General features: G+C 38.8%; 1 protein-coding gene across 1 annotated transcript in view; it reads right to left on the reverse strand.

Moving 5' to 3' along the window:
- The window catches only part of NXPH2 (neurexophilin 2), a 119131-nt gene extending 103372 nt beyond the window's left edge, over positions 1-15759 (reverse strand). The window contains exon 1 of the mRNA XM_044768978.2: positions 15591-15759. Within this exon, the coding sequence (XP_044624913.1) occupies positions 15591-15641 (51 nt within the window). The 5' untranslated portion in view covers positions 15642-15759. The remainder of the gene's footprint in view (positions 1-15590) is intronic.
- Positions 15760-16033: the final 274 nt, after the last annotated feature.

A 16033-nucleotide genomic window follows, 5' to 3' on the forward strand; every position in this document is an offset into this window, starting at 1 on the left:
TTTTTTTTAAATGAGAATTGCCTTAAAAGAGAAACTTAATTAAAAATGCATTCCAATGTATAAAAAGTGATTCATATCATTTATGAAAATAGAATAACTCACAGTTTACATTTCAGTGAACTTGAAAATGCCCAATTTTTCAATAAAAAGGAAATTCATTCTAGCTCGTAGGAATTGAACTTAATAGTTTTAAGCTACTTTTTAAAATCTCAAAAACACCAGATCAAATTTTCCACTCAATAGTGCTGCCCTTCAGTTTTGATATCCATAAAATAATCTGGGCTTGTGATAAACTCTTGGAAGAATGCAATCCCCCTGTATTTTAATTGTAACACATATGCATGTCAAGTGTGATTTAGTTCACATTTTTGTTAAACAACTATTATTTATGATCGTCATTTTCAGTTTTATTTGCTATCTTCTACAAAGTGATTTTTTTCCTCATTACTGTGTTTTAAAATATGGAAATTCGAAGGCTTTACTAAAACTCTCCAAGCCAGCCCTAACAACTGGTAAGATCTGTACCTGAGGCAAAATAAAACGTGTGAATTTCTACTAGAGAGGGAAATCTTATCCAGGAGGGGAATATCAGGGCAAACACTGATCATTCATTTCCCTTAAAAAGGAAAATCTGTCAAATAGAGATGTGTGCACTGGGCACAGTGCTTGACAAAGTTGGCATTCAAAAAGTATTGGTTGAATTGAATTGAACTGAACTGAAGGAAAGCTGCCTGAGATGGAAAAAACTGTTAAGAAAGAAACTTAGTCTATGCAAAATACTGACCCCTCCCCCCCCCCCCCCCCCCCCGACGGTTCAAAGACAAAGCACTGGATCAGATTAATTAGGAGAGGCCAAAAGGTCACTTGGCTCAGCTTCTCACAGCCAGGAAGCCCCCACAGCGGCGGTTCTCAACCAGAGCGTGTTTGCTCCCCAGGGGACATGTGTCAATATCTGGAAACATTTTCAGTTGTCACAATTGGAAGAGTGTGCTACTGGCCGGGGATGCTGCTAAACATCCTACACAGAGGCACAGGACATCCTTTTTTCCCCTACCCCATCCCCAACACAAGTAATTATTCAGCCCAAAATGTCAATAGTGCTGAGGTTGAGAAACGCTACCCTACAAGCATGACTCAACAGATTGCCTCTGCTTACCCATTTTCTTTAACTTTATTGAGGTACGGCTGACATACAAAACCCTACACATATTAAATGCATACAACATGATGAGTTTGGAGATGAGTACACACTCATGAAACCATCACCACAGTCTATGCCATGGACATATCCATTATCTCCTAGTGAAGATGCACTCATGGCCTCATGAGCATGTCTCTACAACTGCTGGGCAGCTCCCTCTGCTAAAAAGACCTCCTCTATTTTAAAACCCACAGAGTAATAACATCTGTCAAAAGGGCTACAGAAAAAGAAATGCACAAAGAGAAAATTACATTTTAAGGTCTAAATGCCTTTTCCAGATGTTAATATTAAATTTAATCTTCCTAATTTATTTAAATGATAGAAGAAATGAAAGTGATACTGGCTCAACACAAGGTTGACATAAGGGAAGCCATGTTGTAAAAAGGAAACCATATTGTAACTTTAAATGACCTCTGACTAACTAGCCCAGATATGCTCTGTAGATTTTGAGGACCCTCCCAGCTGCTTTATGATAACTTTGTTCTTTTGAATTCTTTAGGAATGTGATGACCTCCAGGCAGAGAGCTATGCTGATAGCCATCATCAATGGCAACTGAAAGACCAGGGTATAGGGTGTTGCTCCATTCTCTGATGCATATCTGGTAAAACAAAGGACTGTTAGGAACTAGGACCAGATGTCTGCCCCACCCAGAGACTAACCACTTCCCCAACCTGGTGACTGGCCCCATATAACTGGCCTGTAGTCTTTGTTCTGGGAGATGGTTCTTTCGGACATGAGTTGACCATCTTTCCTCTTGCTAGCAAGCTGTAATAAAGTCCTTTCTCTCCTACCACCCTGCCTCCTGACTATTGGCATGTCTTGTGGAAAGCAGACGAGCCCACATGGGCGGTAACAAAAGCACACTGTAAATAATTAAATTTACATACTGAATTTTTGTTGGTTGTATTACTTTTAATTCTTCATCTATTTTTTAATTTATTAACATTCAACAGCTTCTCTTAACTTCTTACTGTGAAAGATAAGGAAACTGGCATGCTCACCTGTCTTTGCCTCTTGTATTCCCTTTACCTCCAAATTTTTATTAAATATTTTAGTTCATTAATACTTATTATAGTTACATTCCATTCTTGAACTATATTTAAATCACTCATGTTTCGTGTATAAATACATTTTAAATGCAGCAAACTAATAAACAGCATTTGTAAAACTGAAATGATTTATATGGAATTCCCTGCAGAGCCAAAATGTGACGGGACCACAGAGAAGGAAATGGAACCCCACACCTTCCCAGGGTCAGAGGCTAACGGGTCCTTCTCTAGCTTCCTTCACCTCTTCAGATACCACTGTATCCCACATCATCTCCTTGTCCTATATTCCCCCTTGTTTGTGAAGTACCTCTTTGAGGATTTTTCCATATGGAGTGAGTGGTAACTCCCCTGAGATCTTCGGGTGCCCCAAATGTCATTGTTGATTTTCTCTGATTTTCTCTTCCTCTTCTTCCTCCTTTTTCTTTCATATTTGATTTTAAATTTGAATGTCAGTTCAATATCCCTTCTCCCTCAGAACTCTGAAGGCATTGTTCCACTGCTTCTCACACCCAGTGTGGTTAACGAGACATGCTTGTTTTGTCCGTAAGCTATCTTGTTTCCCTGAAAGCTCTTAGGATGTTTTATTTTTATTTCGGAGTTCAGAAATTTTACCAGGATTGGTTTAAAAAAAAAAAATCAGCCCTTTCAACACTGTTTCTTTGACTGTCTTCCCTCCCCTTACAGCCTCGTTACCAGTTTCTGGGGTTCCTCACTGGATTTTCTAGATTTATCCTCTGTGTCTCTTCACTGTTCTCTCCTATTTCTCATTTTTGTTTTTTTGGCTCTGTCATGGCGGATTTCCCTGACTTCACCTTAGAGCTCACCAGCATGGTCTTCGGCCCTGTTCTTTTCAATCTTTTCCCCAACTTTTTAATTTTGTCAGTTATATATTTCATTTCCAAGAATTCTTTCTCATTACCCAGTTGATCTTTCTTCATAGAAGCCTGCTCTTATTTTCAGGATGCAGCACTTTCTTGATTCTGAGAATATTAATTAGGAATCTTTAAAATTGAAATCTGTCCCCTGTATTATTTGTTTCTGCCAAGGTAGATTCTATTTGTTTCTCTTTATCCTTCTTTTTTTCTTCTTCTTCTGTTTGGTTTTGTTTTGCCAATGATTTCTCTTAAATGCTCTCTAGTTGTCTATGCCTATTTATGAGTGAAAGACCACACTGATTAATACAAAGAGCTAGAATGGGTATTCTCTGTCCGTGTTTGGGTCTCTTTGTCCAACAGAGCTTTTCCTTAAGGGGCTGTGCTGATCACAGGTTCTCTAACGGGAACATATCATGTTGATTTCTTAGGATGTGTGGAACTGTTCATCAACATGTTCCACCCTTCTTGGGGCTGGCCCCATGGCCCAGTGGTTAAGTTCGGTGCACTCTACTTTGGCAGCCCAGGTTTGGTTCCTAAGTGTGGACCTACACCACTAGTTAGCAGCCATGCTGTGGCAGTGACCCACATACAAAATAGAGGAAGACTGGCAACAGATGTTAGCTCAGGGCTAATCTTCCTCAAGCAAAAAGAGGAGGATTGGCAACAGATGCTGGCTCAGGGAGAATCTTCCTCAGTAAAAAAAAAGAGTTCCACCCTTCTCAAGCCAAGGCATATGACCCAAGCCAACTAGGCTCTCTCAACCAGAACACGACATCTTAAAGGAAGTAAAACAAAGACTGGAGAAAAAAAAGATTGACATCTATTCATCATCTTAGTTAATTGATATTTTCTTGATATCTAGACCTTTGATTCTGCTTTAGACACGCCTGCCTGCTTCTCCTTTTTTGTGAGCTACCCTGTTTCCAAAAACAACTTCTCTGCTTATGCTTGTCAGAGTTAGTTTCTCTTGTGTGCACATAAAGAACCTAAACTGTTGCAGGTGGAAAGGAAAACTGACCTTTGTTAAGCTAATCCTAGGTACTAGCCACTTTATATTTTTGTATGTAATCATCATAACTCTATGAGATAGCTTATATTACCATTATTTTATGAGGAAAGGAACTAAAATTAAGTAGACTTATTGGCTTGTCCAAAACACCAGAGAAAGCACTGGAATCCAAGTCAGTCTGACATCAATACTATGCTTTCCCTTTACTCTGAAGTGTTCATGGAGTATTAAGGACACAGACCTGATTGCAGTTAAGAAAATATAATGAAGGCCGGCCCAGTGGTATAGTGGTTAGTTCACACACTCCACTCTGGGGGCCTGGGGTTCGCTGGTTTGGATCCTGGGCACAGACCTACATACCACTCGTCAGGCCATGCTGAGGCAGTGTCCCACACAGAAGAACTAGAAGGACTTACAACTAGGATATACAACTACGTACTGGGGCTTTGGGGAGAGAAAAAAAAAAGAGGAAGATTGGCAACAGATGTTAACTCAGGGCCAATTTTCCTCACCAAAAGAAAAAAGAAAGAAAAGAAAATGCAATGAATATTGGATGAGAGATTTAAGGCTGGGAAACCAAGAAGAGAAATTTAGACTCAACATGTTAAGAAAAAGGGAATCACAACTTCATTCGTAATAGTAGAGTGGCACAGTAAATCAAAGGAGAATTTAAGAAAGATGATTCTGTGACATGTGGAATGAATTTAGAAAGCTCACATTGGAACAAAGTAGAGGAGCTACAAGGCTGCCATAGTGATGAAATGGCAGCAGGTGGAGAGAAAGAAACAGTTTACAGAGGGATTTGGAAGGAAATTTCATAGGACTTTGAGACTGAATGGGTATTATAAGGGATGAGGAAAGATGAGCCAAAGTGACGACAAGATTTCCAGCCACAATGAAGAAAGCTGAGCGAATGTATTTACTCTGCCTCACTCCCAATTCCCAAAGAAATGAACTAGGAATGCAAAAGCAAGAATGAACGCATATTGGTGCTAGAAAGAAGAAAGGGTGTCAAGAGTCCACAAAATTTGAGAATCTCTAGAAGACATAAAGAAGAGCGAATCAAAATAATGGAAAAGCAAATGTGCTTAGCAGCCTGCAGCCAAACAAAGGCAAATGAGAACAGCGTCTGAGCAGTAAGCTGGCATTTGCCCCCCACAGAGTACCCTCTTCCCACCACCAAGCTTGGTGCAGGAAGAGCTGGGAACACAAGCAGGTATTAGGGCGGCTACACTGAGCAGAAAGAGGGATGGAGTTCTCCACACTCACCACTTAACCTGAGTCTTCATTCAGCCTGGACCGCTTAGTAAACTAACTATGAAATCTGCCACAGAAGGTTTCTATTTGCAGTGATAGACCCAGAGAGAGAAAAAGGGCAGGCCCTAGCTACTACTCTTCCAAAACAAGCCAAACTTAAGGAAAAAAATAGGGTGCAAATTCACAGGTATGGAGTAAATTTCTAAAAATTAAGGTAATAGTATATATAATTACATGCTAAATAAATGTGAAGATACACAAAAAATGCATTTCTTTTGCAAAATGCAAAATTAATAAAAGGGATCCAATAAGAGTTAAAAAGAAATCTGAATGGATAAAGAGCCATAAAAGAAATGAAAAGCTTATTAAAAAATCTCTCCTAAAACAAAAAAGCTCAAATGGATTAAAATGATTCCCAACAAACTCCCAAGGGAAAAACAATTCTCAACTATTTTAACTTCTCCCAGAACGGAGGGCAAAAAAATAGAAGGCTCTCTAATTATGATCCTAGAATAATCCTGATGCAAAACCTGACATGTTTCACTTTTGCTATATTTCACTTATGAATATAAAGTCAGCAGTGTTCCTAAATAAAATACTAACAAAATAAAAACACACATATCAGTGTATTAAAATATAGATAATTCAACTTTGTTCAAACAGCTTAACATTAGGAAACCTATTCATAAATAAGAAACATAAGCAGGTTAACATTTTTTAAATATACGATCGTTTTGGGGAATGCTAAACGTGTTATTTGAAATCAACCTCTATTTTCGACGTAAGTTTATTTTAATCTGGAATATAAAAGTATATTCTTAATTAGATACATTATCAGAAACTAAAAACAAACATCATATTTAGTAAAGTTTACATTAAAGTTTGAACCATGAAAAAAATACCCATTTTCACAATGTTACTCAACAATTCTATCCAGCATTATTCTATCCAGTACACTAGGAGAATAAATCTTAATTTAAAAGGCATAAATGTTAAGTAGAAAGAGCTAAATATAAGATTATTTACAGGTAATATGATTGTCTATACACAAAATCCATGACAATCAAATTAAAAATTATTAAACTAATAATCCAGTTCAGAAATAGAACTAATTCAAACACAAATATACTAAAATAAACAGCTTTCCTATATTCCAGCAAAAAACAATTTTAAAATTCAGGCAGAGAAATGGTATCCACAACAACCCCACAATATATAAAATATCCAGGAATAATAAAATAAACAACAATTGTGCAAGAACAATATAAAAAAGAAACCATAAAAGTTTGAAGTCTTTAGGAAAAAAAAGAATCGAAAAATGGAGAATTATTTAAAAGGAAATTCATAAAATAAGAAATACAAATGGTTCTTAAATATGAAAACATACTTCACCTTCCTAATAAGTAATATACAACACATTTTAAAAACAACGAGGTGTTTTCCTGGAGTAGATTGGCAAAGGTTAAAAAAAAAGAACAAACCACTCTCCAGGTAAGGATATACGCACGCCTATACACTAAGTGGTAATGAATTTTCATATAGTCATTTACGATAAAATTTATATTTATCAAAATTCATATTGTACATTCCATCATTGAACTAGTATTTGCAATTCCAGGAATTCACTTTATAGATCTACTCACAAATGTACTAAAAAAATTCAAAACCATCAAAATATTAACTAATAAGAGACTGATAATTATCAATGCCACGAAATACCATGAATCCACAAAAATGTAAGTTGTCCTATCCTGTAGAAAAGTGGCCACAATATATTATTGCATTAAAAACATGTTACAGAAAACATTGTGTTGATATAATTATGATAAAAGCACACATCACCATATCCATAAAAGATTAAGCTACTAACAGGGATTATCTCAGTGTGAGATGGTGAAAGCACGCAGGGGTGAGAATGACTACTTTAAAAATTTCAGAATATTACAAAAAATGCAAACAGAAATCTTATAAGCAGACACAGAGACAAGGTCTGAGTGCAAGTGATTTATAATGAAGCGCTTCCAGGGAAGTATGGGGAGGAGTGGGGCGGCAGGTCAGAGAATGAGAGGAAGCCATGGACGTGCACGAGCTCAGACAAAGACCCCTTGAGGGCAGCTTCAGCCTGCTCCCACGAGGACACCCCAGGGTATTTGTTACACTTCAGAGCAAGGGTGTGGGCTTTGCATGCCCTGGCATCTGGCTCTTTGTGCTTTCTGGCGAGGTGCGTCCAACACCTGGAGAATCCTGGGGGGGAGAGTTAGAAGGCTACAGATGCCAAGAGTGAGAATGGAAACCAAAAAGGGAGGGGGGTGCATAGAAATGCTGAAAAGAGATTCCCATTTGTCCTTAGAAAACGAGCATTCAGTGGCCCTTAATAGAAATGAAGGCCTTTCTCTCTCTTCTTGTTCATTTTTTCAGTCTGAAGTGGTACACTTTGAGATCCTGAGAAATGGCAGGAACTCTCAAGTCCTCTGCCGATTCTGACTGGAACCAACGTTACTCGGCCATCAACTTAACACTAAAGCTATATAAAAGCTGGAGCACTTGGCAACTACACTCCGTGAGGCTAAATTTTAAACAGAACTCCTGACTAAGGGACAGGATTCAAGAATTTGTTTATTCTGTTTAACTTGTTTGACTTTATGACAAACTTGTTTAAAACACTCCTAAAATGAATGAGTTGAGGTTTCTATCTCAGTGTGGTTGCTGAGCAGAACGTGATGTTTCCTAGAAATGTCCCTCAAGCCCACCACTCTTGGTGTCAATGAGGGATCTCACAACCTTCTGCTACAAACACATGCTGCCATGACCTAACAGCTGGACCAGGTGGACAATTCAAGTTTCACCTTTTCACCTTTTGTGTGGTCTACAGTCTGTCTCGGAAATCTTCAATGCTTTATTTCTTCATCCGTAAAATGGATGCAATAACTATCGCTCTGTTACCTTTCAGAGCTTATGGGAAGATGAACCATGAGGTCACAAGCATGAAAGAATCTTGTAAACCATGTAGTGTTTTACCAAGTCACTTGTAGGAACAATATACCAGACATTAAAGAGGGGGAGATGGAGATCTGAATCCATCAGTGTTGGAAGGCACTTGGTTCAGGACAAAGGTGTGCAGCTTTGGACATGTTGAATCTGAGTCGGTAGTAAAACACCCAAGTCAAAATGAACAGTAAGCCATGGAGATACGGTCTTGGAGCCTGAGCAATAGGGTAGGAACAGAGGTTCGAATTTGGCAGTCCTCAACATGGGAGCAACAGGTCATCCACAAAATGGAAAACACACCTTTGAAAACTTCACCTCCCTTTTCATTTCTGTAGCCACATTCCTTATATTGGTCCCAGATGTCTTCTGTTGGGATTATCCAAATGCAAAACTTTATTAATAAAATTATCATTATTACCAATTGTTAAATGATTCTTTAGAGTCCCTATTATCTTATTGTATACATTATCTACTCAAAGTATTGTGCATATTGTCAAAATCAATCAACCACTTTCACTGGTAAGTCTACACACATAAACAAGGGCTAGAACTCTGGAACGGAAATCAGAGGGACTTTTAACAGCCATATAAATTACACACATGGTCTCTCCCTTCAAGTAATCTAGACTATTCCTTAAATTACTTACCATTTTGAGTGAATAAATACACATGCTACGTAACAAAGTAAAACTGATGAGATTTTAAAATTTTCAGTATATATGACAATGCTTAAAAAAGCACAATCTTGCATATTCTTGCAAGTGCATATTCTTCACACGAGTGTTTTCATGACCTTCGAATTACTTTATTTGGCCCCAAACAACAATATCACAAAATCAAGGCTCATTTTTAAAGGCATTTACATTGTTTAAAGGATATTTGGAATGAACCCCAGGACTGGTCAGTCTGTTTTGACTGGCTTGTCTCCTAACGTTAAGACCATTAACAATTTTCTCCATCTTCGACAGGTCTCACATGCCAGTTCTTTTTTGGTTTTTCTTTTAAAAATTTCATACCATTTACAACTGAACTCCTGAAACCTTGGAGTTAGTTAAAAGTATTCCTGATTTAAATAGGCTGGATTCTATTGAGGTGTACAAAAGTTACATGCTAGTTTTCTGGTTGAAAGTACAGTGTTAAACCATAATGTTGCTTATCTTAATAATTAGAATTTAACTGAGAGTCAATTTACTTTCTATTTAAATTAAAGCAATGACTAGATGTAAGCAGTCTACAATTTTAAAACGGTATATATAGAAAAAGTCCTGAATACACCATTTTAATTTAAGTTTTATTGATTTTGTTGATTATATGCGTTGCATAAGTGCTCATCAATTCCTTTTGCCTCGTTTCACTAAATTTTCCTTTTCCCTAAGCAGGGATAACATTAATCAGTCTTGCAGTGTTTTAAATCTACTCTAAATATATGTATCATTTGTGCTGTGGTAAACAGCATAAATTCCATGTAAAACTTATATTTAAAAAAATAATGTTTGTATGTAAGACATATTTGAAATTGTACAGTAACTAAAACTGTAATTCATTAAAAAAATCCAAAAATACTGTTAGTATATATATAAAAAAGGAAAGAGATGTTAGAAATCATTTTTCATCTACTTTATCATTAATGACTTCCTTTTACAGATGAGGGGTGTGAGGCTGTTAAATGACCTGCCCAAGACACATACACACATGTGTGTGCACACACCCGCCCCAACACTCTCATTCTCGGACCAGCTCTAATGGTACTGCTATGTTCTCAAGGTCTGCTATAGTCTTAATGTAAAGTCCGGGTCAAAACAGTCAGTAAATAGTCATTGAATGTGCAATTTATTTAGAAATAGATCTCCAGTCTCTTGACACCAAATGCATGGTTCTTTCCAATACACAAATGGAAACATTTAAATTGTCCTCCTTTATCCTGTAGTTTTATTGCGAGATTAGAATGGGATAAACGATGTGAAGGAAACTTGAAAACAGGTAAGTACATGCAAATCTGAGACAGCATTATTATCACCGTAGTTTAAGTTGATAAAACTTCCCACTTCTATTACCATAGGTCTATAAATCTAAGAAAGGCAAAATTTACAAGAATGGCAATTTTAAAGACAACTTTTAATTTCTTGAGTGATCTGGCTAGGAAAAAAGACATAGTTCCTATAGCTTTTGGGTTTAAAGAAAGAAAATTTTATTGTTAACAGTAGTTCTATAAAGAAACAGAATTCCTTATTCTATATTGATTTTACAGGATAATGAACCAAACAGTTATTTGAAAGTTTTTATCTAGATTTTCATAAGTAAAAATAACATAAAATGGAAGTTTTCAATCAATCATACGTTAGAATTCTTTCTATACCACGAAAATCTATACTGCAAATTTGCTTTAGATCCTTTTTTATTGAGCGGGATTTTGAAATAAAGAATGGAGCTGTCATCAATACGACTGGTCACTTCACAAGTAATAAAAAATTCAAATAGACTATTAGCAAATAAAGACTCATAAAAACACTGACTAGGGCATCTGAATTTGGCACAATTAAAAATACTCATGATGAAATAGTGTTACAAAATCTTAACAGTGCAATAAATAGGTTAACTGAGAAAAGATTATTAAAATAACTTAAACATATTACAATTTAAATTATAACCAGTGTGCAAGAAAAATATGGAAATTAATTTAAGTCATCATCCTGCATACTCTAAGAACACCTAGAGAGTAGCCTCACATGGATGAGTGCTCAAAATCATTTGGACCAATTTTTTAATTTTTTAAAGCAGCTTTAAAATAACTGATTCCCAAATCAAGATATTAAATGCCAACTTCTAGCTGGCAATAATGCTTCCGGCTAAGATAGAAATGAGATTCTTTACAGAAACGCTGACACAGCTCTAACTGTAGGCACTTGAGTGTGCGGCTCTAATTCTTTTTTCAAATCTTACCCAGCAAAGCTTCAGGTAAAGGAGTCCACAGAATGTGTAAACAGTAAGGGACAGTCCTAGAGCTTTGACAAAATCACAAATCTGTGACACATTTCTATTCATCTTTGATTGTGAGTGCTACGTGACTAAATCATTCAAAATGTACTGATTAGCTCTTTAATAGATAAAAAGTGGGCAAGATATTATGAAAATCAACATTTCCTAATTCATTCGATTTGCAAGAGCTACACATTTTAAGCTGACAATGTAAAACCTCGAAAAGGTTTTTCCAAAAAGGCTTCCGCCTTATTTAGCATTTTGACCATAAATCAGAAACAATAAAAAAGAAAATTAAGAAAAAAAATTACAGAACAAAGATGAAGAAAGCTTTTCTTTTTCATTTGGAAATCTATTAAACTATGAAATAAGTTGCCAAGAAGAGTCAGTTTCCTATGTGGAAAGCACATAAAACTGAACCAGATAACATAATCTCAGAAGAGGCCAAGGGAATACAATTTACACGGGAGGTGTGTGGCTGGGACAGAGGATTTAATTGTCTAATCCTAATCCTCATATTTAAAAATGTCTAAGATAATGATCCTTTTAATGAGGAGGTAATTTTAAAGCCCAGCCAACTCTGCCCTAATCACGATAGGGTGGTGTTTCTTCTCCTCCGCATTGTTATCCAGCCAACACATGACCATCGATCCTACACTGGGAAATAGTGTTTTGATGTTTATTGATCAAAACCGTACGAGGGAAATTGTGATTTATGAATGGAAGACTATCATGAGTTATCACTTCTTATAAATACAGAACTGGGATAAGCATATGTTAGGAATATCACATTAAACAAATACTAAAATTATTAATTTGTTAAGGTAAACAAAAGTATCTTTAATAAGTTTATGTGGGTCAATACTATATAATGAGGATGAACTTAAAATTGTAACATCTTGCATCACAATATTCTGATTTTGTACGATTCTAAAAATTTGCTAACTTGCATCACTTTTAATTTCTATTTTACTCGAGTAACTCATCATTATAAAAGAAAAGCAAGTTGAAATGTATAACGAACTTATTTTAAAAATCATCGCTAAATTTTATCTTAAACTCAAGCTAATCATCCATTTAAATTCAAATTTAATCTTTCACAATCTGCATTTTACTTAAAGGCAAAATTCACACTTATTATGAGTTATAAATTATCATGCAAATCTCTAGGAAGTTGTCAACTGGGGAAGTCTTTACCTTGTATCATGGCATGAAACAACACTCACTTTATTATAATATTAATTTCAAATGCTAATTTTCTCTTCATTAGATGGCAGAAAAGAAATAACGTGCTGTTAATATTTTTATAAAGAATATGCTTCTGAATAAGAGTTTCAGAGAAAATAATACATTCAGGACTGATATTTAAATTTTGCAAATGCCTAGTAATCCTATTAATTAGGTATAGAAGTCTGTTAAACACACTGAGCACAGGCCAGGAAAATCAGGCAAGGCCAGGTCACATAAACACACACTTCATAGGCTACCTGCAGTTTTATCAAGGCAGCTTATTGTTTTCTTAAAAATTTTAAATATGACAAAAACATGTACAAACATTTCAGTTATTGTAAAAGCATTATATGGCTCGTGACTTATTTGGGCCCAACTCCCTGTGACTGCTTTCAGATGAAACAAGGAATTTTCTTAAAATTAAATTTTCAGTATTCCCAAAGGAATCCACTACTCATTAAAAATTTTTAGCATCTGAAAAAGTATGTTCTTCAGGCTAGCAGCGCAAAGGGAAAAGTAAAATCCAGTTCCAACAATTACCCAACTTCGACTCCCTCCCCATCAAGGGCAGATTTACTAAGTACATGCGGGTCCTAGAAAATTAAAAGACTAGTTTTCAAATCTAGAAAACATTTCATCTACTTGCTGTTGGGATTTACCAAAGAAGTCCAATGTCAGCTGAAAAAGGTAGAAAAAAACTAGGAGCCATCCAAAGGGCCAAGTGATGATCTGTCCTTTTGGATACCAGCTGGGGTGGGGTGCGTGGAAGGGTTGGGGGAGATTTTAATTTGGGTCTACCCTGTTCAGCCACTCTGTTTTCCTTTCACATCCTAACCCCCTCGTGTTATAAGGCTGGAAACAGCTCCAAGAATGTAAACAGCCTTTTATTGTCCAAAAGGATGGCAGTGTAAGGAACATGGCTTATCACACAGCTGCAGCTCCCACCTCACTTACCATGATAAAGTGCTCCAGGAAAAAAACATTACAACCCAAGCACAATCCCAACACGGATTAGAATTGGACATAAGCTTCCTTAAAAACTAATCAATCAATCCATGCTGTAATATTAGAATCTGGCTCTTAAGGAGGGTATATAATCCCTTCAAGATGTATTTCCTGTTCCTTATTGACTACGGTGGTGTGAAAAAAAGAAATCTAACATTTCCAATACAGTAACGGATAGGAGAACTTTTTCCCAACACATGCCCAAATATACCTCCTCATCTTTAAGTCAAACACAGTGAAGAGATACACAGTTCATGATCATCGAAGGCAAAGTTAAATTAATGAACTAAGAAATTCATGCAGATATTCTGAAGACCCTACCTGAGCACCCGACTTCCCCAGGCTGTTAGAGTTTTACTTCCAGACCATACAAATGCTGCTTTGTTAGATCACCTTTCATTGCAACCCAGAACAAACATTTTAAAGAGCAAGTGATACTAAAGACTAATATGGCCTATCTGTTGCATGCATAATGCCTTGGATGTAAATTTATTTTAACACGCAGTATTGTACATAGCCAGTATGTGCAGGCTCATTCAAGGACATTTGGGAACATCACTGCATTTTCTTCTTGATGCCACTGAAGAATTTCTCAGTTAACACTGTGCAGGTGAAGCTAATCTCTGCTCTAACAAGAATGGACAGGCCCTTCAGTACCCTCTCCCCTTCTCTAAGACCTTTGAAAGTCCCTTCCATCCTCAAAACTTGCTAAGTATGTCTGCCTCTACAATATCATACGTATCATAGAGAAACTTTCATAACTTACTTGATCTTTCCCTTTAAAGGGTAATAAGAGAGAGAAGAAAAAAGGCAGGCAGAAAAAAAGAAGGGAGGGAGGAAGAAGGAAGGAAGAATGGAAGGAAGGAAGGAAGGGAAGGAGAGGGGAAGGAAGGAAGGAAGGAATCATCATTCTCTACGTGGCTGGTTTTCTTAACCTTGTCTTAACAGCCCAGAGCTAACTGGATAAAGTCTTAAGTATGAGGACGAAAGAAAGCATGGAATCTGGAGAAAGCTCTCTTAATAGCAGCGTATCAAGATTAAGTGCCAAGAGAGCAGAAGAAATCCGTCACAGAGGCGAACTGAGCCAAAGCAGTCCCCTTTTATAATTTTACTTTAAAAGTTGTCTTCTTGAAGGTCTTACTCGGGATCTCCCTTAAATATAATGAACTAGCAATATATACAGTATATAGGTATATTTCGGAAGGAGAGCGTGGCGCCACGCGGGAAAACAAGGACAGATGAGAGTTACACCGGGGACAGTCGTCTCTATAGAGCCTCGCTGGCGAACCCTGAACCACCTTCTACTACCCTTCCTAGTCCTCAGCGCCCCCTGAGTCGTCCAGACCAGGCGGGAGGGGTCTTCGGAAACATGCAGAGGTCCTGCGTGGAGTTGGGCGTGAAAGTTACATCCTGTGTCCCCGCCGGCAAAAAACCCCATGCCAGTCCCCAGCGCCAGACGGAAAACGAAGAGAAATCCAATCGCCCCTAAACTCAGTCTTCTGCCTAAGTTTTCCCCCAGCAAGGCGTCACTAACTGGCCCTGCGAACGAGGATGCACGATGCCATGGTTTGTAAGAAGTGTCTGTAGGCATCTGGGCAAAATACCACGTGAAAAATAAACCCCACCAAGCCCCTCAAATCCTGGGCTGGAGGCAGGTCTTTCAGCCCATCCTCATCATGTCCCTCTACCTTCATCCCTTGACCGCTTCGCAAACCTCTTCCTTCTCCCGCACCTTCTTCCCGGCCACTTCCTGCCTACTTTACCCCAGCCCTCAAGTTCCAATCCTTGCTAACCCCCCACGCGCCTCAAGGTCCCACTATTCCATTCTCCGATTCTTCTCTTCCAGCCCCTAAGGCAACCCCAAACTCCCTGCACTCCGCACGCCCCCAGTCCCAAGTCCCAACAGCCCCAGGCTCCGCTTCCGAGTTGGGCACCGGCGGGGTTTTCCCGCCGAAACCTGTCCCCAGCGCGTGGGGCGCGCGGCGGGCCGGGCACTCACCAGCTGCAGCAAGCCGGGGACCACCACGAGGGGCAGCGGCCGCAGGCGCATGGTGCCGGGTGGCGCGGCGTCTCACGAGCTGCGCGCCCTCGCCTGCCTCTCGCGCATCTCCACTTCGGGGGGCAGGACTGAGGACGCCAGGGACACAGTGCGGCGCTTCCCTCCCGGAATCCGAGCGCAGCGCCGCGCCGGCCGGGTGGGTGGGCGGGAAAAGGGGAGGGCGCGGGGACACGCGGGAGGTTCTTCGGGGGCCCCCGCGCGCCCCTCCTTCGACGGGGCTGGCAAAGGAGCGTGCGGGCCGCTCGAGCTCCGGCACAATGCGCGGAGCTCCAGCGGCGGCCGGGGGCTCCTGCGTCCTGGGGTCGCCCGCGGGCCAGAGACTGCGACTCGGGCGCTTCAGTGCCGGGTTCCCGCGCGAAGCTGCTTTGGAGATCCGGCCTCGC

This window comes from Equus asinus, chromosome 4 (genome assembly GCF_041296235.1).
Source record: "Equus asinus isolate D_3611 breed Donkey chromosome 4, EquAss-T2T_v2, whole genome shotgun sequence".
Taxonomy (NCBI): Eukaryota; Metazoa; Chordata; class Mammalia; order Perissodactyla; family Equidae; genus Equus; species Equus asinus.